The sequence below is a fragment of the Bufo bufo genome, chromosome 6 (assembly GCF_905171765.1).
Source record: "Bufo bufo chromosome 6, aBufBuf1.1, whole genome shotgun sequence".
NCBI lineage: Eukaryota > Metazoa > Chordata > Amphibia > Anura > Bufonidae > Bufo > Bufo bufo.
Genome location: NC_053394.1, coordinates 370,257,154 through 370,282,190, shown reverse-complemented (window position 1 = coordinate 370,282,190; position 25,037 = coordinate 370,257,154). Strand labels below are relative to the sequence as shown.

The following is a 25,037-nucleotide window of genomic DNA, read 5'->3' as shown; positions in this document are numbered from 1 at the left end:
TGCAGACCATTTTGTAGCACATGTTACTGGGCTGATAGGCGGCGGCCATCTTGGGACTAGTGCTGCAGCACAATCTCTCCCAACGTCCATTAATCACTTGTAATAGTGGTCTGTGCCATAGAAATCCTACATCAGGGACTTGGGTGTGCTTGTGTCACCCCTACTAATACCAGTCCACCTGTAATCCATACAGTGAAAAGCCATAAAGTATTCCAGTGAGGGAATTTTTTTTTATTTAAAAAAGGCCAAGTTAGTTTATCTGGCGTTCAATATACTAGATACAGTTAGGCCTGCGTTTCATACATCTGGAATTAGCAAACTAATGTGCTGGGGTTGGGAAAACATATATGTACCCATACTAGAATCTGTCAAAGAAAGCGGTACTCACATATAACAGTCATTCCATCTGTAATCCATACAGTCAAAAGACTGAAAGTATTCCAGTGAGGGGATTTTGCTTATAAAAAATAATATATTTCATTGTGGTGCGAGTTGAATCGCAACAATGAAGAAAAATACTATTAAGGGACGAGGACGCGGTCGTGGTGGTGTCCGTGGAGCCTCTGTTGCTGGTAGAGGACGTGGCCGTTCGGCCCCAGGCGCACACAGTAGGGAACGAACTCCCTCAACTAGCCGGCAGAATGTACCGCAATATCTCGTGGGGCCCAATGCCGCTCTTAGGATGGTAAGGCCTGAGCAGGTACAGGCATTAATCGATTGGGTGGCCGACAGTGCTTCCAGCACGTTCACCACATGGTCTTCCACCCAGTCTTCTGCGGAAAGCGCACAGGTGGCACCTGAAAACCAAGCCCATCAGTCTGTCACATCACCCCCAAGCATATCAGGGAAACGGTCTGAGCCACAAGTTATGCAGCAGTCTCTTCTTCTGTTTGAAGACTCTGCTTCCAGGGTTTCCCAGGGGCGTCCACCTAGCCCTTCCCCAGTGGAGGAAGACATACCATGCACTGACGCACAACCACTTATGTCTCCAGATGAAGAGGACATGGGAATACCACCACAGCAGAGTCACCGACTCTCTGATGATGACGAAACACAGGTGCCCACTGCCGCGTCTTTTTGCAGTGTGCAGACTGAACAGGAGGAGGTCAGGGAGGGAGACTGGGTGGAAGACGATGCAGAGGACGATGAGGTCTTAGACCCCACATGGACTGAAGGTCGTGGCGATGACTTTCACAGTTCAGAGGAAGAGGTAGTGGTGAGACCGAGACAACAGCGAAGCCAAAGAGGGAGCAGGGGGCCAAAGCAGACGAGCCGCCGCCCCCAGAGTTCGCCTGCTACTGGACATCGCCAACAGGGACCCAGCCCCACAAAGGCAGCTTCAAAGAGTTCCCTGGCATGGCACTTCTTTAAACAATGTCCTACCGACAAGACCCGAGTGACTTGCACGCTCTGCCATCAGAGCCTGAGGCGAGGCATTAACGTTCTGAACCTCAGCACAACCTGCATGACCAGGCATCTACATGCAAAGCATGAACTGCAGTGGGGTACACACCTTAAAAACCAGGCACTCGCTGAGGCTCCCCCTGCTCCCTCTACCGCTGCTGCCTCGGCTTCCGCCTCGAGAGGAATGTTGCCACCTGCCGAGCAGCAAACAGAGGATGTGCCACCGACACCACCACCACCGCCACCGTCAACTAGCGTCTCCACTATATCACACAGCAGCGTTCAGCTCTCAATATCTCAAACCTTAGAGAGGAAGCGCAAATTCCCCCCGAGTCACCCTCGAGCCCTTGGCCTGAACGCCAGCATTTCTAAACTGCTGGCTTTTGAAATGCTGTCATTCCGGCTGGTGGACACAGACAGCTTCAAACAGCTGATGGCCATGGCTGTCCCGCAGTATGTGGTTCCCAGCCGCCACTACTTCTCCAAGACAGCCGTGCCTTCCCTGCACATGCAAGTGTCCGATAAAATCAAGTGTGCACTGCGCAACGCCATTTGTGGCAAGGTCCACCTAACCACAGATACGTGGACCAGTAAGCACGGCCAGGGACGCTATATCTCACTAACTGCACACTGGATGAATGTAGTGGCGGCTGGGCCCCCGGCAGACAGTTCCTTGGCGCACGTCCTTCCGCCCCCTAGGATCGCAGGGCATCATTCTCTGCCTCCTGTAGCCTCCTCCTCCTACTCGGCTTCCTCCTCCACTGCTTCCACCAGCTCATCCGGTCAGCCACACACCTTCACCACCAACTTCAGCACAGCCCGGGGTAAACTTCAGCAGGCCATTCTGAAACTCATATGTTTGGGGGACAGGCCCCACAGCGCAAAGGAGTTGTGGCGGGGTATTGAACAACAGACCGACGAGTGGTTTCTGCCGGTGGGCCTCAAGCCAGGCCTGGTGGTATGCGATAATGGGCGAAATCTCGTGGCAGCTCTGGGACTAGCCGGTTTGACGCACATCCCTTGCCTGGCGCATGTGCTGAACTTGGTGGTGCAGAGGTTCATTCACCACTACCCCAACATGTCAGAGCTGCTGCATAAAGTGCGGGCCGTCTGTGCGCGCTTCCGCCGTTCACATCCTGCCGCTGCTCGCCTGTCTGCGCTACAGCGGAACTTCGGCCTTCCCGCTCACCGCCTCATATGCGACGTGCCCACCCGGTGGAACTCCACCTTGCACATGCTGGAGAGACTGTGCGAGCAGCAGCAGGCCATAGTGGAGTTTCAGCTGCAGCACGCTCGCGTCAGTCGTACTGCCGAACAGCACCACTTCACCACCAATGATTGGGCCTCCATGCGAGACCTGTGTGCCCTGCTGCGCTGTTTCGAGTACTCCACCAACATGGCCAGTGGCGATGACACTGTTATCAGCGTTACAATACCACTTCTATGTCTCCTTGAGAAAACACTTAGGGCAATGATGTTAGAGGAGGTGGCCCAGGTGGAGGAGGAGGAGGAGGATGAGGGCTCGTTTCTAACACTTTCGGGCCAGTCTGTTCGAAGTGGCTCAGAGGGAGGTTTGTTTAAGCAGCAGAGGACAGGTTAACAAGGTCGCCAGCCAAGGCACTGTACTGGAGGACGAGGAGGATGAGGAGGAGGATGAGGAGGAGGAGGAGGTGGAGGGGGACGAGGATGACGCAAGTTTACAGCGGGGTGGCAGCCCAGGCCCATCACTGGTGCGTGGCTGGGGGGATACGGTGGACGATGACGATACGCCTCCCACAGAGGACAGCTTGTCCTTACCCATGGGTAGCCTGGCCCACATGAGCGAATATATGCTCCAATGCCTGCGCAACGACAGCAGAGTTGCCCACGTTTTAACGTGTGCAGACTACTGGGTGGCCACCCTGCTGGATCCCCGGTATAAAGACAATGTGCCCACTTTAATTCCTGAACTGGAGCGCGACCGTAAGATGCGCGAGTACAAGCGCACGCTGATAGAGGCGCTCTTGAGAGCATTCCCACATGTCACAGGGGAACAGGTGGAAGGTGAAGGCAGAGGAGTGGCAAGAGGTCGCCAACGCAGCTGTGTCACGGCCAGCTCATCTGAGGGCAGGGTTAGCATGGCAGAAATGTGGAAAAGTTTTGTCTCCACGCCACAGCTATCTGCACCGACACCTGATACGGAACGTGTTAGCAGGAGGCAGCATTTCACTAACATGGTTGAACAGTATGTCTGCACACCCCTCCACATCCTGACGGATGGTTCGGCCCCATTCAACTACTGGGTTTCGAAATTGTCCACGTGGCCAGAGTTAGCATGTTATGCCTTGGAGGTGCTTTCCTGCCCGGCGGCCAGCGTTTTATCTGAACGCGTATTCAGCACGGCAGGGGGCGTCATTACTGACAAGCGCAGCCGCCTGTCCACAGCCAACGTGGACAAGCTGACCTTCATAAAGATGAACCAGGCATGGATCCCACAGGACCTGTCCCTCCCTTGTGCAGAGTAGTCCTTATTAACTGCCTAAAACATGTCTTGTTGTGCTACGGGCCACTTCTTTATTTGATACAAATTTTATGAAACCCACAGTTGAATGAAACTCTTCTCTGTCTGGGCGCCGGGGCCTAACCAGATGAAAGTGGCCGGTTAAACTAACGGGTGACATGAAGCCATAACCTCTGCCATGCTACCTCTGTCTTCTGTCTGGGTGCTGAGGCCTAAGTCAAATAAAGCGGTCTTCTGCTGTGCTGGGGGATATGAAGCTAATCTCTGACCTCTCTCCTCTGTCTGGGTCCAAAGGCCTAAATCACTGAAAGAGGCCTTCTCCTGTGGTGTGTGATATGATGCCAGAATATGTGCTGTGGGGCCTCTCTCCTCTTCCTGGGTGCAGGGGTCAAAGTAACTAAATTGTGGCCTACTCCTGTGGTGGTTGATATGATGCCTGATTCTCTGATGTGGAACCTCTCTCCTCTGTTTGGGTGAAGGGGTCAAAGTAACTAAATGGTGGCTTCTCCTGTGGTGGCTGATATGATGCCAGAATATGTGCTGTGGTGCCTCTCTCCTCTTCCTGGGTGCAGGGGTCAAAGTAACTCAATGGTGGCTTCTCCTGTGGTGGCTGATATGATGCCAGAATATGTGCTGTGGTGCCTCTCTCCTCTGTCTGGGTCCAAAGGCTTAAATCACTGAAAGAGGCCTTCTCCTGTGGTGTGTGATATGATGCCTGAATATGTGCTGTGGTGCCTCTCTCCTCTTCCTGGGTGCGGGGGTCAAAGTAACTCAATGGTGGCTTCTCCTGTGGTGGCTGATATGATGCCAGAATATGTGCTGTGGTGCCTCTCTCCTCTTCCTGGGTGCGGGGGTCAAAGTAACTCAATGGTGGCTTCTCCTGTGGTGGCTGATATGATGCCAGAATATGTGCTGTGGGTCCTCTCTCCTCTTCCTGGGTGCAGGGGTCAAAGTAACTCAATGGTGGCTTCTCCTGTGGTGGTTAGTATGATGCCAGAATATGTGCTGTGGGGCCTCTCTCCTCTTCCTGGGTGCAGGGGTCAAAGTAACTCAATGGTGGCTTCTCCTGTGGTGGCTGATATGATGCCAGAATATGTGCTGTGGTGCCTCTCTCCTCTTCCTGGGTGCGGGGGTCAAAGTAACTCAATGGTGGCTTCTCCTGTGGTGGCTGATATGATGCCAGAATATGTGCTGTGGGGCCTCTCTCCTCTTCCTGGGTGCAGGGGTCAAAGTAACTCAATGGTGGCTTCTCCTGTGGTGGTTAGTATGATGCCAGAATATGTGCTGTGGGGCCTCTCTCCTCTTCCTGGGTGCAGGGGTCAAAGTAACTCAATGGTGGCTTCTCCTGTGGTGGCTGATATGATGCCAGAATATATGCTGTGGGGCCTCTCTCCTCTTCCTGGGTGCAGGGGTCAAAGTAACTCAATGGTGGCTTCTCCTGTGCTGATTGATATAAAGCTGATGGTTGTGCCATCTGACATGGTTGCCAGGGTCTGATTCAATGGGGGCCTACTCCTGTGGTGGGTGATCTAAATGCCTGATTCTCTGCTGTGAAACCTCTCTCCTCCGTCTGGGTGTAGGGGTCAAAGTCTTTCAAAGTCGCCTTCTCCTGTGCTGATTGATATGAAGCTGATGGTTGTGCCATCTGACATGGTTGCCGGGGTCCCATTAAATTGTGGCCTACTCCTGTGGTGGTTGATATGATGCCTGATTCTCTGATGTGGAACCTCTCTCCTCTGTTTGGGTGAAGGGGTCAAAGTAACTCAATGGTGGCTTCTCCTGTGGTGGCTGATATGATGCCAGAATATGTGCTGTGGGGCCTCTCTCCTCTTCCTGGGTGCAGGGGTCAAAGTAACTCAATGGTGGCTTCTCCTGTGGTGGCTGATATGATGCCAGAATATGTGCTGTGGTGCCTCTCTCCTCTTCCTGGGTGCGGGGGTCAAAGTAACTCAATGGTGGCTTCTCCTGTGGTGGCTGATATGATGCCAGAATATGTGCTGTGGTGCCTCTCTCCTCTTCCTGGGTGCAGGGGTCAAAGTAACTAAATGGTGGCTTCTCCTGTGGTGGTTGATATGATGCCTGATTCTCTGCTGTGAAACCTCTCTCCTCCATCTGGGTGTAGGGGTCAAAGTCTTTCAAAGTCGCCTTTTCCTGTGCTGATTGATATAAAGCTGATGGTTGTGCCATCTGACATGGTTGCCAGGGTCTGATTCAATGGGGGCCTACTCCTGTGGTGGGTGATCTAAATGCCTGATTCTCTGCTTTGAAACCTCTCTCCTCCGTCCGGGTGTAGGGGTCAAAGTCTGTCAAAGTCGCCTTCTCCTGTGCTGATTGATATAAAGCTTATGCTTGTGCCATCTGACATGGTTGCCGGGGTCTGATTCAATGGTGGCCTACTCCTGTGGTGGGTGATCTAAATGCCTGATTCTCTGCTGTGTAACCTCTCTCCTCCGTCTGGGTGTAGGGGTCAAAGTAACTAAATGGTGGCCTACTCCTGTGGTGGGTGATATGATGCCTGGTTCTCTGCTGTGGGACCTCTCTCCTTTGTCTGGGTGCTGTGGTCAAAATAATAGTAAGTGACCTTCTCCATTGGTGGGTGACTTGAAGCCTGATTCTGTGCTATGGGACCTCACTCCAATTAATATTGTTTAATTTTTATTTATTTTATGTTAACTCATCATTTCCCTATCTACATTTGTTTGCAGGGGATTTAACTACATTTTGCTGCCTTTTGCAGCCCTCTAGCCCTTTCCGGGTGTGTTTTACAGCCTTTTTAGTGCCCAAAAGTTCGGGTCCCCATTGACTTCTATGGGGTTCGGGTTCGGGATGAAGTTCGGGTCGAGTTCGGATCCCGAACCCGAACATTTTTCGAAAGTTCGGCCGAACTCGTCGAACCCGAACATCCAGGTGTTCGCTCAACTCTACTCCTAATGAGAACAGTATTTTTTTTAAACATAAAAAACTTACAATGCACTGTTCCAAATTATTACGCACAGTAAGTTTCTAAACACTTTATAGGTTGTAAAGAACTGAAAATTGTCATTTGTTGTGTTTGCAGCATATTTACTGAAATCAAAAGCTATTTCAATCAAACTTTTAACACTAACTTTTTAAACATTTTAACAGGTCACGTTACATTTTAACATAGGACCCCTTATTTGATAGCAGCTTCACAAGTCTTGCATCCATTGAACTTGTGAGTTTTTGGACAGTTTCTGCTTGAATTTGTTTGCAAGATGTCAGAATAGCCTCCCAGAGCTGCTGTTTGGATGCAAACTGCATCCGACCCTCATGGATCTTTTTCTTGAGGATGCTCCAAAAGGTTCTCAAATTGAGGTCAGGGGAGGATGGAGGCCACACCATGACTTTCTCTCCTTTTATCCCCATAGCAGCCATTGATGCAGAGGTATTCTTTGCAGCACGAGATGGTTCATTGTCATGCATGAAGCATAGTTCTTCCTTCTGTACCAGGGAAGAAAGTGGTCAGTCAGAAACTCCACATACTTTGCAGAGGTCATCTTTACACCTTCGGGGACCCTAAAGGGGCCGACCAGCTCTCTTCCCATGATTCTGGCCCAAGACATGACTCCACCACCGCCTTGCTGAAATAGGGTGGCCGTTCACCAACCATCCACTACTCCCTCCAGGGTTGCATGGCACTCATCAGTGGACAGGACTGTTTGAAAATTAGTCTTCATGTATTTTTCTGCCCAATGCAGTCCAATATGTCCATGATAAAAAAAAAAAATTAAGGAGCTGTGCCATAGAGCAGCAGGGCACATGCTCCACCAAGCCATGATGATCGGCTGGGTACTCAGCAGTTGGAACTCAATTAGTCCAGCAGTTATAGATCCATTAAAAGTCTTTGGGCTAGAAGATTCATTTAACCACCTCCCGTCCGCCCATAGACTAAAAATGTCCTGGAGGTGGTTCTCTATTTCTGAATGGACGTTCCTGAACGTCTATTCAGAAACTGCAGCTGCACGCTAATTGTGCAGCTGCTGATCGGGTTGCCCGCTGTCAGTGACAGCAGGGCAACCCTTAGAGAAGGCAGGGACAGTGCCCAGGTGTCCCTGCCTTCTAGATCACTATATACACAGCACTCACCGAGCGCTGTGCATACAGAGCAGGAAGCGCCATGCGCTTCCTGTTCCGGCCCGGCGGTCATGTGATCGCCGGGACCGGAGAGTGCAGGAGCTGTGTGAGGTCTTTCAGAGACCTCGATCAGCCCTGCTCTGAGGCTGCACAGCGCTCAAGTCAGAAAAAGTTGGCGCAAGTCAGAAAAAGTTGATGCCACCGTCAAAGTGGTAAGCCATGTCACTTTCATGCAGCAGATCTGGTGCATTTAATAGTGTGCCCACTGACCTAGTGTGCCCAGGATAATACTAAAAATGAATGCTGCTTCTATACAAATAAACATTGTCACCAGGGAGCGGGAAGAAAGAAAAAGCACCCCAAAACCCATTCTCTTCTCTTTCCCGGCTCTATTAAAGGGGTTATTCAACAAACAGTAAGTGAATCTGTGGAATAGACTTCCTCAGGAGGTGTCATTAATATCATTTACCTCTTGAAAGTAAATGACATTAAGTGTGCGGTCCACATCAGTTACTCCGTTCCGTGGTCCACAAAAAAATAAAAATGTATATATACACACACTCAAAGAATTATTAGGAACACCATACTAATACGGTGTTGGACCCCCTTTTGCCTTCAGAACTGCCTTAATTGTACGTGGCATTGATTCCACAAGGTGCTGATAGCATTCTTTAGAAATGTAGGCCCATATTGATAGGATAACATCTTGCAGTTGATGGAGATTTGAGGGATGCACATCCAGGGCACCAAGCTCCCGTTCCACCACATCCCAAAGATGCTCTATTGGGTTGAGATCTGGTGACTGTGGGGGCCATTTTAGTACAGTGAACTCATTGTCATGTTCAAGAAACCAATTTGAAATGATTTGAGCAACTGCCATGTGATTGGTTGACTAGATAATTGCATTAATGAGAAATAGAACAGGTGTTCCTAATAATTCTTTAGGAGTGTGTGTGTGTGTGTGTGTGTGTGTATGTGTGTATGTGTATATATATATATATATATATATATATATATATATATATATATATATATATATATATTACACACACACACACACACACTCTATCCTGTCCTATTCTTGTCCGTTTTGTGGACAAGAATAGTCAGTTATACTAATGGCTGTCCGTGCCGTTCCACAAATTGCAGACCGCAAAACACAACAATCGTGTGCATGTAGCCCAATGTTTATGAAAAGGAGTAGAAATCTGAGTCTCACTTCCTTCTGGGATTCGCGTCCCCACCTATCCCTTGGTTGAACTTAAAGGGGTATTTCCATCACATACAATGGGGGCATATCGCTAGGATATGCCCCCCATTGTCTGATAGGTGCGGGTTCCACCTCTGGAACCCGCACCTACAACAAGAACGGAGCAGGTCCGTCCACCACCAAGCGCTGCTCCCATACAAGTGAATGGGAGCGCGCCGTGCACACGTGGCCCCTGCTCCCATTCATTTCTACGGGGCAGACTGAAATAGCAGAGCCAGTGCTCGGCTATTTTCGGCAGCCCCATTGAAATGAATGGAGGGAGGCTGCGCATGCACAGTACACCCTCCATTCATTTTCCCAGCTCTGTTTTTGTTGTAGGTGTGGGTCCCAGAGGTGTCAAAACGAGCGTAGAAGTAATTTAGCTCATTGAGGGAGGACACATTCATGGCTGTCTGTGTGGAATTGCTGGGCTTAGGCCGTTGTGTGCATCCGTGGCAGTTGTTCCGTTTTCCGTGATTTTCTGCGGACCCATTGACTTTCAATGGGTCCGTTGAAAACTCAAAAAATGCACAGTTGTTCATCCGCGGCCGTGATCAGTGTTTCCTGTCCGTCAAAAAAATATGACCTGTCCTATTTTTTTGACGGACAACTGTTCACGGACCCATTCAAGTCAATGGGTCCGTGAAAAAACACGGATGCACACATGATTGGCATCCGCGTCCGTGATCCGTGGTCGTAGGCTACTTTCACACAGACGGATCGCAGAGCTTTTTCAGAGATAATCCGATGGTATATTCTAACACAGAGGCGTTCCCATGGTGATGGGGACGCTTCAAGTTAGAATATACTAAGAACTTTGTACATGACTGCCCCCTGCTGCCTGGCAGCATCTGATCTTACAGGGGGCTGTGATCCGCACAATTAACCCCTCAGGTGCCGCACCTGAGAGGTTAATTGTGCGGATCATAGCCCCCTGTAAGAGATCAGGTGCTGCCAGGCAGGAGGGGGCAGACCCCCCTCCCCTGTATTTAACTCATTGGTGGCCAGTGCGGCCCCCCTCCCTCCCTCCCCAGTATTATATTCATTGGTGGCCAGTGCGACCTACCCTCTCCCCCCCACCTAATTAAAATCACCTTCCTCCATCATTGGTGGCAGCGGAGAGTTCCGATCGGAGTCCCAGTTTAATCGCTGGGGCTCAGATCGGTAACCATGGCAACCAGGATACTACTGCAGTCCTGGTTGCCATGGTTACTTAGTAATTTTAGAAGCATTATACTTACCTTCGCTGTTTGTGACCGGCCGGGCGCTCCTCCTACTGGTAAGTGAAAGGTCTGTGCGGCGCATTGCCTATAGCACAGACCTGTCACTTACCAGTAGGAGGAGCGCCGGGCGGTCAGACATCGCAGGTAAGTATAATGCTTCTAAAATTGCTAAGTAACCATGGCAACCAGGACTGCAGTAGCATCCTGGTTGCCATGGTTACCGATCGGAGCCCCAGCGATTAAACTGGGACTCCGATCGGAACTCTCCGCTGCCACCAATGATGGGGGAAGGTTATTTTAATTGGGGGGGGGAGGCCGCACTGGTCACCAATGATGGGGGGGGTGATTTTAATTAGGGAGGGGGGGGGGGGGAGAGGGTAGGCCGCACTGGCCAGCAATGAATATAATACTGGGGAGGGAGGGAGGGGGGGAGGCACCTGAGGGGTTAATTGTGCTGATCACAGCCCCCTGTAAGAGATTGGGTGCTGCCAGGCAGCAGGGGGCAGTCATGTACACAGTTCTTAGTATATTCTAACTTGAAGCGTCCCCATCACTATGGGAACACCTCTGTGTTAGAATATACTGTCGGATCTGAGTTTTGACGATCTAACTCAAATCCGATGGTATATTCTAACATGGAGGCGTTCCCATGGTGATGGGGATGCTTCAAGTTAAAATATACCATCGGATTGGAGAAAACTCTGATCCTATGGTATATTAACTCCTGACTTTACATTGAAAGTCAATGGGGGACGGATCCGTTTGCAATTGCACCATATTGTGTCAACGTCAAACGGATCCGTCCCCATTGACTTGCATTGTAAGTCAGGACCGATCCGTTTGGCTCCGCACGGCCAGGTGGACACCAAAACGACTTTCCTTCATGTCCGTGGATCCTCCAAAAATCAAGGAAGACCCACGGAAGAAAAAACGGACACGGATCACGGACCTACGGACCCCGTTTTTGCGGACCTTAAAAAAAAACGGTTGTGTGCATGAGGCCTTAGTCAGAGATGGCCTGAATGCCCAGCTACATGTGTCGTGGGTCAGAGTTACCAAAGTGTTCCTCCACCTTCAGCTTGTAGCTGTGCTTGGCCCCTTTTTAATTTGTCACAAAGAAAAATTTTGGGTAAAATTCAGCAAGCAGCCGAATCGAATTTTCAGATACTTCGCTCATCACTAGTGTTTATGTCAGAGAAGCGGCCCCGATTTCTTCCATTCATTTATCCCTACTTCTAAATTCATTAAAGTATAAAGCTACATCTCTCACCAGACAGTGGAGAAGGAAATGAAATAATGGTGTGCGTTGCTCTACGTATTTTTTATTCATTCTTTTTTAAATCCCTTAAAATTCTATTCTTCCCCTGCAAGGCGATGACACAGCAACCAGTGGTGAAGAGGACTCAAAAAAAAAAAAGCCTTCTCCCATCAATCAATCCATTCAGCCTTCTCTTATGAACTCACCCAAAGAGTCATCCTAATCACTCACATGCAAACGATTTTATCATTGTGTCGTAGTCTCCATTCCATCTTATTATAGCTGTGATTTAGAGGATTTTGGATTTTCGTGAACCTTAAAGGGGTTGGCCACTTTCTGGGTACTGTTGACCAATGTGTGTCTATCAAGATTATATGGCACTTAATATAGCGTTTGTTGAAATTCTGCACCATTTTCTATATTTCATAGGGTTGGCCCCCTTTTTTTTTTTTTTACAAAGTCTTTAGTAAGTGCCATATAGACACCTTACAAAACACATTGCTGGAGATTTATCAAACTGGTGTAAAGTAGAACTGGTTTAATTGCCCATAGCAACCAGATTCCACCTTATATTTTTGACAGCTCCTTTGGAAAATTAAAAGGTGGAATCTGATTGCAACTAAGCCAGTTCTACTTTCCACCAGTCTGATAAATCTCCCTCAATGTTTCTGGTTACTGTTGACCAATCTAACTGTAACCTCTATCTGCAGCATAGGGGGTAAGTATCTGATCCTGGGGGTCCTGCCGCTAGTACCACCACTGGGTGGAAGAGCAGGTGAATTATGTGCGCTGCTGCTCCATTCACTTTGTATGGGACTGCTGGAAACAGTGGTGTGCGGTACTATATTTAAGGGTTTACAACAATTGTATGGCTTCTATAGCCAGTGGAAAAATCACGGAAACATGCACTACTTTGATCCATGATGCGGACCAAAACACACCCATTGAAGTCTATGGGTTCATTAAGCACCAGTGACACAAAACGGATGGCATCTGTGTTTTACAAGGGTTTCACGAACCAGTGGTAGGAGATGCTCTGGAAGCCAGTTTTCAGCTGAGCAGTGTCCGTGGAGTATGGATGACACACGGAAAGCAAAAAAAACAGAAATGGATTCTCCTTGGACATCTTCACAGATAAAACAAGGATGGATTTTCCACGGATATCAGATGGACACCCAAATGTGAAATGAGGCCTAAAGCTGAGAGAGCACTTACCTGTTCCATAGAGCATAGCCAGTAGGATAGAGGATATCCATGCCGTGTCACTGTAACCAATGCCAAACTCTCTGATGAGCTCCTTGAAGAATACACTGACTGCTTTCGGGAAAGCGTAGGAGAATCCGGTGATGACAAAACAGCCAAAGAGAATGGCCCATCCCCAACCACCATCCGGAGCCTTAACTGTGGACGGATTGTCATCTACAACCGCCCCTCCCATGGTGCACTATTCTGTCCACCTGCAATGAAGAGGAGAGAAGGGTCAGGCATTGTACTCAGAATGGTCATTGACCTTAATAGCTGCACTCCACAGTGGCCCGGTATTCCTGCAACACGCTGAATGTATCTTTGGATAGGTCATCAATATCAGATCAGTGGGGGTCTGACTCCTGGGACCTCCGCTGATCAGGCAGCAACATCGCTTACCAGAGCTGTGGTTTCTTCATAGCTTTCCAAGCACAGTGCTGCACATTGTATAGTGGCGGTGCCTGGTATTGCACCCCAGCCCCATTTACTTAAACGGGACAGAGTTGCACCTAGGCCATGTGACCAATATATGACGACAAGAACAAGAAAGGACCGTCACTCACTGTAAGTGGTCTAAAAAAAAGGTTATCGTTTATGGTTACATAATCCTGTGATGCGTTTCGACACTCGCAGGTGTCTTTATCAAACAGCAATACACACATTACAAAACCACCATTAATAGCCAAACCCCTCATCAAGGTGTGCGCATCACATGATCGTGATGTCATAAGACACACCTCCTAAAAAAAAGTGTAGACACCCAATCCAAACAAGTATTGTAACAAATAAATCTCAGCATGGATATGGTCTTCTTCTGCTTGTATTCGCAATATGTAGCACAATTTCGCATCACTTCACCTGTAGAAAAGCATGCATAAATATATCCATCATGAAAACCTATCCACATTACCTACATATAAAAATGTAAATAAAATCTAAAACCGAAGCAATCACTATAAAATCGTAAAAAAGTTAAATACAAAACCGAAAGAAATAATGTTAGAAAAAATAAAAAATAAATTATATAATTTTTATGATTTTTTTTTTTTTACAAAAAACTGTTTAATTCGTAATCACGGTTTAGACCCATAGGTTCCAAGGTTTGGAGCCTATGAATCCAATAGGCCTTTCTTTTTCTCAATAAGTGAGTTCCTATCACCTCCACTCCTAGGCTGTTTAACACCTTCGAAGATCTGAAAACGCAACTGCGATATATTATGTCTCGCTTGATTGAAATGGTGCGGTATTGGTAATAACATGTTCTCCTTCCGGATCGTGGATTTGTGCTTACTAAATCGATCTTTCATTCGTGTAGACGTTTCCCCTACATATAAAAGACCACATGGACACTTTAGAATATATATCTGACATAATTACTGTCACACGTAAAAAAAACTTTTATAGGGATGTGTTCTCCCGATCTTGGAGGAGTGATATAGGGGCTTTTAATGACACTCGAACAGTGTACACACCCGAGGCAGGGAAAAGTTCCCCGTCTCGGAGACGATAGCGTTTTTTGTTACCATAGGTCGATGTTGAAATTCTTCGATCAAAGGGTAAGATTCACTAATAATGTGCCAGTGTTTGTTCACCATTGTTCGAACTTTATGTATCCAAGGGTGATATTTTACCACTAGAGGAATAAAAAATTTTTTTAAAACTTTTTTCTCGATGGTCTGTGGAATTCTTTCTCTGTTCCTTAAGTAAATGTAAAGGGTATCCTCTATTCTCGAATTTGGCTGTCATCTAATTTAGTCTAATTTCGCATTGTTCAGGATCCCCAACAATGAGTCTCACTCGTTGATGTTGTGAATATGGTAATGCCCTTTTTGTGTTGGTAGGATGATTACTAGTATAAAATAGTATGCTGTTTCGGTCAGTGTCTTTTATATATAGATCAGTCACGATCCTATTATTCGTACTTTTAAATCACCCACGTATCAAGGAAGGAGATCCGACATCTATCGAAATGTAAAGTGAACTTAAGCTCGGGCCACACCGAATTAATGAACTCAGAAAAACGCAATAGGGTCGGAATGTCGTACCGCCATACGCAGAACACGTCATCGATAAATCGACGCCAAAAAAACACAGTACTGTATATACAGTGGATTTGAATAAATGAAATAGTGTTCAAAGCGTGCTATATAACTATTTGCATATGGCGGTGCGACATTCGACCCCATCGCGGTCCCGCATTGCTGTTGATAGAAAATGTCTTGGAACAGAAAATAATTCTGCTCCAATACAATAGTTAAAAGTGAAACGAAAAAAATATATCTTTTTCCTCCCTTTTGTATGTACTTCCCTCCAGCAAACCTCTCATTGCCTCTAGACGCTATGTGTGTGTAATAGACTTAAAGAGGCTGCAAACATGGATGCAATCCGCATCGAGCTGCACCGATTTAACCTCAGGTAGAAAATGTTGGGTGTCCCTCAAATACGACGGTGCTGTTTTGATAAGTGGAGGTAATACCTTATCCAAAAGTATCACTGGGGGAGAGAGAATAGAATCGGTAGCCGCCATTATGGGGCGGCCTGGTGGAGGAGTCATAGATTTGTGGATCTTAGGCCAAGTGTAAAACACTGGTATAAATCGGGTGTTGATTAATTAACTATCGTTCCATTCTCTCTATATCGTTCAACAACATTTAATCTGACTGCAAAACACTGTATGTATCCCCGCTTTGCAGTTGATCCATAATCTCTGAGACATATTAGGATTTATCAAGAATCACTAATGCACCCCCCTTATCAGCAGGCTTGAATATAAGGGACTTGTCTTCCACCAACTGGGAAAGGGCATTTGTCTCATCTTTCGTAATATTGTGATGTATATAAAATTCGCCCTGTTTGAATCTCCCAAATAGTGTAGCCAAGTCCCGCTGTACTGCATTGACAAATGTTTCAACAGGATGATGTATTTTCAGAGGTACAAACTTGCTTTTTATTCCCAGATCAAATTGTGTCAAGGTGAGGATATCACCTTGTCTATTTGTTACCATACTTGTTTGGATTGGGTGTCTACACCAGTTTTTTAGGAGGCGTGTCTTATGACATCACGATCATGTGATGCGCACACCTTGATGAGGGGTTTGGCTATTTAATGGTGGTTTTGTAATGTGTGTATTGCTGTTTGATAAAGACCCCTGCGAGTGTTGAAACGCGTCACAGGATTATGTTCTTGTTCCGGTTTCGTGGGATGCCAATCCTAGGACGCAAGCACCACAAATTATTTACCTGCAGTGCCGACCTATTGGACTTACTACAATGTATGATGACGTCACTGGCCTAAGAATAGGCCTAAGCACTGCGAATAGCGGATCGGCCCAGGACCCCTGCCAATCTGATATTGACTGCCTAGCCTGGCATTTTCTAGTCATAAACTGAAACCTATGGGAAAGCATCCTTCCATCAGAAAGGAGTATTTTTTTAAACTCAATAATATTAATAGAAAACCCATGTTTTGTTCTTTTTCATTTCAGCAGTACTACACTATTGAAAATTACATATAAAATACTGTCCTTCTGCGGCAGTCAACAAAATTGATATAACCTCCTATATAGATAGGGAACCCACTGTCAGTTTACTGCTGCTGTGAGGGGAAGGTGTTATCTGCAGGATAATCCTCATGATAACAGTATGACACCTATTGTGGCTTGATAGGCCTAGATACAGATGCCCACAGAAGAGCATTACATTGATTAGTCACTACAGGGGACGCTCTCTCTGGACATAGTGATGGTCTGACAGAACATTAAATCCCTGTCGCGTTTAAAGTCCAAACAAAGCGATAAATTTTTTTTTTTTTTTTTTAAATTACCGTATATACTCGAGTATAAGACGAGTTTTTTGGCACATATTTTTGTGCTCATAAAGCCTCCTCGTCTTATACTCGAGTCTAGGTCTTAGCTCCGGTAATACAGGCATTGCGGGGGGCGGCGCTCACTCACTGACGTCACGCGCCGCCTAGTGGGAGAAGGCGCGTGACGTCAGTGAGTGAGCGCCGCTCCCCGCACTGCCTGTATTACCGGAGCAAAGACAAAGTAAGAATACTGCTGTGAGCGTCGGGGAGGGGGGATCTGTGGATGGCACTGTAGGGGGATCTGTGGATGGCACTGTAGGGGGATCTGTGGATGGCACTGTAGGGGGATCTGTGGATGGCACTGTAGGGGGATCTGTGGATGGCACTGTTTGGGGATCTGTGGATGGCACTGTTTAGGGGGGATCTATGGATGGCACTGTTTAGGGGGGATCTGTGGATGGCACTGTTTAGGGGGGGATCTGTGGATGGCACTGTTTAGGGGAGATCTGTGGATGGCACTGTTTAGGGGGGGGATCTGTGGATGGCACTGTTTAGGGGGGGGATCTGTGGATGGCACTGTTTAGGGGGGGGATCTGTGGATGGCACTGCTTAGGGGGGGGGGGGGGGGGGGGGGGGATCTGTGGATGGCTCCCTGTATTTAATGCAGAGTGTGTGTGTATATAATGCACACACTCTGCATTAAATACAGGGAGTCACCCTCTTGCAGATGTGTGTATATAATGTAGAGTGTGTGCATTATATACACATACACTCTGCATTATAGCTGCATTTCCCACCCTAGTCTTATACTAGAGTCAATAATTTTTCCCATTTTTTTGGGGGTAAAATTAGGGGCTCGGCTTATACTCGAGTATATACGGTATATCCAGAAAACCATCCACCTGTTTTTTGTAAAAAAGATAAATAAATAGAATCTGTACATCTAGGTTGTAATGTGTGATGGAAAATGTGACAGGAGTGTCCCTTTAAAGAGCATAAAGGTCACAAGAATGCCACATGCTTTGTGTGTAGTGTGTTTTATATCTCACTGTAGACTAAAGTAACACCTGGCTGCAGTGTTTTTTGATAAAAAATTAAATTAAAAACACTCCACAATACTGTATGTGAATCTAGCCAACTTTTTTTTAACAACCTAAATTTGCAGAGCATAGAAGGTAGCCCATAAATTAAGCCTTAAGGGGTCACCAAGTTCTCAAGTTTCGGTACATCTTAGAGACATAAAAAGTTTAGATCCGTGGAGGTCTGAATGCTGAGTCCCCCACAATCTCGAGAACAAGGAGAGAGAAGCGATCGCATATCGTGCTCTCTCTTCACTGCAAGAGACGTTCAATAGAAATCTATGGGCCCATCTCATTCTGACTCCTGCAGTGAGGAGCAAAATATGTGAGCTCTCCTCACTCTAGCGACTGGCAGGGGTCTCAGCGCTCAGACCCCCACCAATCCCAACTTTTTATATGTCTCCATAACATAAGAATTCTCAGTGACCCTTTAAAAGGTTTGTGTCATCTCTAACATTGGTGGCATATCGCTAGGATATGCCACCAATATCGGATAGCTGCGGGTCCCAGATTTTATAGCCAGGTAATTACTCCGACAACAATATAAAATACATATTACATAAAATATAATATAAAATACTAAACTGTAGGCGCCGGCAGCACAGTTCTGGGCCCTTTGGCTACCTGCAAGCTGCCTGTGCAACGGGCGGCCTCACCCTTGGGCCCTCTAAGTCGCGCGTCCCAGGTGTAGGAAATGCCGAGTGGTATGTTGCGGCCTAAAATGTCTTATTGTGTGTCACGGTGTTCCTACATGGATACCGCTGGACCACAGGGTTTGGCTCCGAATAAATAGGGGGAATTATTGAGAGATAAAAGAATAACTGGAGTCCAGATCTTGAGATGAAGTTCAATGGCAGCTTTACTTTTAATAAACTTTCTCCAAAACGGTTTACAGGCTTTGTCTTGGTTCCAGCAGACTTTAGCATGAAATTGGCAGGCAAACTCAACTCTTCTATAACTGTTTCTCTCTGACTCTGCTGTACTGACAGACTGGCTGTAACTCAGCTTCGTCTGTATGTTGCACTTCACTTTGTAGTCTGGCTCTAGGTTATGCCAGGGAACCTTCCTCCTGGCTCCTGAGGCTATAAGCTTTGGCCTCCATGGCCAGCAGAGCTTAGGGTGCTCTGGCTGGCGTGGGCACGTCCAGCAGAGACATGCCCTTGAACACCATTCCCCTAGCTGGGGGTAAGCTAGACTGCAACTGAAACTGGTTCCCACCCTTCCTGCAGGAAGTAGGACAAGCCCAATTCTCTCCAGAGGGGGGTTAGAATGGAATGACAAGTTCCATTCTCTCTAAGATAGCTCTGTTGTGTTTGCTGCCACCTGCTGGTGAACCAGGTACATTACATGAACACAACAGTTGCAAACAGATTAGGAATGTACAATGTGGAGGACCTGGAATAAATGCATAAGATGACATGAGGTTTGACCAATAAAGACAGTAGCAGGGTACAGAAGTGGTAACACTCTGGGGTGTTACACCTGGAGCTGCCATCAATTATAGAAAACCTCCCGCTAGAAGCTGCTGCTACCCGCCAGTCAGTGTAGACGAGAAGCTGCAGTGTTTAACTTGGCGCTGCCAAAACTTTTAATAGAACCCAGAGCACTGCTGCCAAGCACATCTCACACATAATACCGTCCTAAGGGATCTTCAAGCAGATTTCCCCTCACACAGTAACCCGTCACATTGTATACTGCGTCCTGTTTGAGGGGCAGCAGGTTATAGTGCAGGGGGAACTGAGCAGATATGCAGCTTTGTGGGAAACAATCAGATTTTGAGCTGGCCATACACTGTAGATGCATGTCGGCCAACCATCTAATGTGTATGGTCCCTGACACTGTCACAATACATGCATGCTCAGCCAAATTGAATGGGTGGAAGGGGGGGGGGGGGGGGGGAGAATCCAAAGACACAGCTGTCAATGAACAAACTGCTGCCCTAACCTTTATTTCAATTCTTAGTCATTCTTTGCTTAGGATTCCAGGGGGTGGTCCTACTACTGATTAACCAATTTCATGTCTGTCGAGAGAAACCATACGACCACCCTGCAAACCATCTGTGGTGGTCATTTAATCCACCCTATAATGAATGCTCCATCTGTGCTGGAATACAGGGGACCATTACAGGTATTAGAATTCAGTGGTGACCACCATGAGCCATCGGGATTTATTTTATAGCCCCAACAACAAATAAAATAATTTAAAAAATAATACAATTTTGAAGTCTGCAAACTACAAGTCTGCAAAATATGGATACCGTCCGTGTGCATGCTGCAGTTATCTTATTCCCTTCACTAGCAGAACGGCCACGCAGAGGTGCCCATCCTGTCCTCCTGTATACAGGGAAACCCTTTACATGCTGGGTATGAGCAGGAGCAAACAAAGGCAGTAGAGGGGGCTCCTTGCTTAATTATTCAAAAGTGAGGGTCTCCTCATGGCGCTCCTTGTCCATCCTTCATCTAATGGATGAGAAGAAAGTAACCATGGTATAGGCAAGAGGGGCCCATAGGGCTACACCAATGGTATATCCGCCCCAGTACATCAGATCTATGGTATGTCAGACGTACTGGAACCCAGCATTTCCACTACGTGAAACAAGAGAGTAAAAGTTTTCAGGAAGGATACAAGTGTTTATATTCTACTTGTCCAATACAAACATTATAAAATACACAATACTTCCAGTATCTACGGGCAGCATGCACATGGCATGGCCCGTGCCCAGTATTTATTCATGTGCCAACTCTACAGCCCTATTGTCTATTATGGCAGAAGCTCTCCATATCCTCCTCTGGGGTCCAAGGAGGGACAGAAGTCTCACCATCCACCTCTTAGGCTAAACGCACACGATAAGGATTGCGTGCAGTAAATCCGCACCGTAGGTCATGTACCTTGTATTCTATGAGAATTTGAAATTCTCAATGCACACAATGTGGATTTTGACTGGGATTTTAAAATCCGCAGCATGTCAAATTTACTTTATTTTTCCTGACCAGATTTTCTCCATTCACTTAGTAAAATCTGCATGCAAATCTGCACCAATTGATGCGGATTGACTGCACGGATTTACCTGCGAACACCTGCGGATTTCAGTGCGGATTCTCCGCACATGAATCCTGAAAGTGTGCATGTACCCTCAACTAGTTTGTATCAGGAATACCACATAGACCCTTTAAAAGGGGTTTTCCGGAATTTTCTTATTGATGGCCCATCCTCAGGATAGGTCATCGATATGAGATGGGTGGGGGTCCGACCCTGCACCCCCACCAACCAGCTGTGAGGAAGCCTTGGTGCTTACCAGTGCTCCGATCAACACGGTGGCCTCCCAGCAGCTTACCAAGCACAACAGTGGCTGTGCTTGGTATCGCAGCTCAGCCCAATTCACTTGAATGGGATTGAGCAGCGCCTAGGCCATGTGACTGATGAACGTGATGTCACATTGTAACACCCCAGAGGTGTATTACCACCTTTTACACTTCCCCACTATCTTCTATGGTTGCTCTAGTGTCATCATATATATGAATTTCCAGGTCCTGTATAATTTGCAAATTCTTTTCGATATAAATGTTATGTTCAAGTGTAATATACCTGGTTCACCAGCAGATGGCGGCATCAATGGCAGAGCTACCTTTCCTAGAATGGAACTTTTTTTTCCCATTCTAGCCCTCTCTAGAGAGGGAGGAGTTTAGTTAGTCAAAGTCAGTCTAGCTTCCCCCCTGCTTGGGGAGGAAGCAGGCCCTCGTCCCTGCTGGACAAGCCCTGCCAAAGTCAGTTCAGAGTGCCCCCTCCTAGAAGAAGGCTGTTTTCCAGCCAGCAGAGCACCATCAGCTCTGCTGGATCAGGAGACCAAAGCAAAGAGCCTCAAGAGCCAGGAGGAGAAGTTCCCTGGAAAAGAAATGAAAGGATTCCTATTTAAGCCTGTTAGCATAGCAGAGCCAGAGAGTAACAGATGTAGCAGAGCAGAGTGTGTTTGCCTGCCAGAATGTATGCCAAAGCCTTCTGGTAACCAAGATAAAGTTGGAAGATTGTTTCCTGATGAAAGTTTATTAAAGTAAAGCTGTTATCAACTTAAACACAAGGTCTGGACTCAATTTATTTCATCATCCCCTTCATCAACTACTCCTTGATTTACTTCGCACGACCACACCTGGGATTCCAGTATATCCAGGTAGGAGCACAGTGACACGTGCACAGCCACATCTAAAAAGGGAGATTTTAGGCCGTCCTACACCACTCTGGCATTTCTACACTGGGTACCACCATATCACTAAAAGGGGCCCTGTGCCCTTGTTGCTGAAATGCAACTGGCATCACGACAAACACTCATAACATCTTATAGGGATCCCATGGACGTTCCCCCCCCCCCCCCCCCCCCTGCGTTGCAACATGACAGCGGATCACAGGAGTTGAGAACAGGCAATCAATATGAAAATCCGAGAGAACCCCTTTAACGATTCCCCTCAACCATCCCAGGAAAGAATGATCTTCTTACGACTCATGAAGCAACCTGGTCTCTTTTGGAAGCACCAAGAAGATATGGGGTACTTCTAATTAGGCGTGTAACAAGGACCCATGGGCCCCATAGAAAAATTTAAAGTGGGGCCCCACAGCACCATGACCCCCTTCGGTAGCACAAATATGAGACTCTTATGATTATGTTGGTTTTCTTAAAGATTATTATTTTTTTTTATATATTGATGACCTATCCGACTCCCAGGACCCCCACGATCAGCTGTTAGAAGAGGTCGGGCGCTCAAGAAACAGTGTTACCTCTTCCTAGACCATGTGACATCACCATACATCGGTCACATGGCCCAGTTGCAGCTCAGTCTCATTGAAGTGAATGGAGCTGAGCTGCAATACAAAGCACAGCCACTATACAATGTACGGCGCTGTGCTTGGAAAGCTGCCGGGAGCCGAATGCGCTCTGCAGACCTGAGAGGAGCACGCCAGCTCCCTGAAACGGCTGATCGGAGGGGGTGCCGGGACTTGGACCCCAGCTGATCTGATAATGATGACCTATCCTGAGGATAGGTCATCATTATCAATTTACGGATAACCCCTTTAATGAGCCTGGATATTGCACACAGTGATGTCACAATGGTGGGTTAATGTGCACAGTGACGTCACAGTACAGCAATAGGGCTCACAGTAATATCACAATAGTATTAAAATATGCATGGTGATGTACGGAAATATATCAGTGATGTCACAGCACAGACAATGCTAAAAGTTATGCACTCTTCCATCTCTACCACTAACCGTACATATATGTCTTAGTGGAGATGGGGCCCCTTAGTTACTGGGGCCCCATAGCAGCTGGTATGCCTGCCACCTTGGTAGTTACACCCATGCTTTTAATGCAGACCAGCTTGTTTAGGCTACTTTCACACTTGCGGCAGAGTGATCCGGCAAAACGTATGCCAACTGATGGCATTAGGGTACTTTCACACTAGCGTTTTTCTTTTCCGGCATAGAGTTCCGTCACAGGGGCTCAATACCGGAAAAGAACTGATCAGGCATATCCCCATGTATTCTGAATGGAGAGTAATCCGTTCAGGATGCATCAGGATGTCTTCAGTTCAGTCATTTTGACTGATCAGGCAAAAGATAAAACCGCAGCATGCTACGGTTTTATCTCCGGCGAAAAAAACTGAAGACTTGCCTGAATGCCGGATCCGGCATTTTTCCCCATAATTCCCGGAATTACACGCCGGATCAACGTGTAAGAACGCATAATTTTTTTTCCGGATGCGTCTTTTTTGGTAAGAGACTGATCCGGAAATCCTGAAGCCAACATCAATGTTTTTTGATGTTGGCTTCAGGATTTCCAGATCAGTCTTTTTTCGCGCCAGCCAAGTCCTTCCTACTTCCTGGCGCAGACGCAACTTCCGGATCCGTCGTTGCGTTGTAACAACTGAAGATGTTAGGACGGATCCGGAATAATACATTTCAATGGGCTATTATTCCGGATCCGTCGATGCGGCAAGTGTTCAGGATATTTGACCAGAGCAAAAAGCGCAGCATGCTGCGGTATTTTTTCCGTTCAAAAAACGTTCCACTCCTGAACTGAAGACATCCTGATGCATCCTGAACGGATTTCTCTCCATTCAGAATGCATGGGGATAATCCTGATCAGGATTTTTCCGGCATAGAGCCCCGACGACGGAACTCTATGCCGGAACACAACAACGCAAGTGTGAAAGAGACCTTACTCTCCATTCAGAATGCATGGGGATAATCCTGATCAGTTCTTTTCCGGCATAGAGCCCTTTTGACGGAACTCAGTGCTGGAAAAGAAAAACGCTAGTGTGAAAGTAGCCTTAGGCCTTCTTATATAACTATGGTTTCACAACAGTGAAGCAGACCTGTGATGTTATGCTATGTAATGTTTGCACTGTACACCCGTAGGTGGGGTATGGCAGGCAATAGAGATGGAACTAACCATTCTATTCCTCCCCTCTTGGTGGGAGTGGGCTGGTCCTACTTCCTGTCAAGAGAGGGCAGAGCTAGAATAGCAAGTGAGAGAGCACAACCAACTGCTTCTGCTCCACAGGGGCTCAGGGACTAGAGATTCAGATCTGTCTGATAGCTGCAGCCCTATCGACTATTTTTGTAATAGAGTATTCTACTGATTAATCCAACGATTAATCGAGTACTCTAATAACAGAAAACTAATTAAAAGAACGTTTTCCTTTATAAAAACTCATCAGCCCCCCCATGCCATTAGGCTCCCCCCCAGTGCCATCAGCGATATAAAATACTTACCTCTCCTGTAAGGGCGCCACGGACAAGTCACAGCTCATCCATCTTCTTCTCAGTTGTCCTGACGTCACACAGCGTCAGGTCATAGTGCATGTAAGTGCGCATTATGTCCTGACGATATGTCGGGATCCAGTGCAGCGCAGTGCGGGCCGGCGGGGAACCACTGAACGTGAGTAACAGTTAGCGCTTCAGTCACGTTCCGTGGTCACATGACAAACAAATCAAGGATTTTTTTGTGTCGAGTTAGTTGATTCAATAGAGTAATCATTTCAGCCCTAGTCTGTGAGGAACACTACTCCAGGGAGACTGCAAGGTCCACGGGTACATATATTCTTCAAAGCTACAGCATTTACAGTTACCACAGCAATCAGCAACCATAGCTATACAAACCCTGCTGCAAGTGAGGGGAAATGTGTT

At 47.1% G+C, this 25,037-nt stretch overlaps 1 protein-coding gene across 2 annotated transcripts in view; it reads right to left on the bottom strand.

The window, feature by feature from the left end:
- Positions 1–25,037, bottom strand: part of SLC16A3 (solute carrier family 16 member 3) — a 104,537-nt gene that overhangs the window by 20,784 nt on the left and 58,716 nt on the right. For both annotated transcript variants that reach the window (XM_040437355.1, XM_040437353.1), the window contains exon 2: positions 12,945–13,186. In XM_040437355.1, coding sequence (XP_040293289.1) covers positions 12,945–13,167 — 223 coding nt within the window. In that variant the 5' untranslated portion in view covers positions 13,168–13,186. The remainder of the gene's footprint in view (positions 1–12,944; positions 13,187–25,037) is intronic.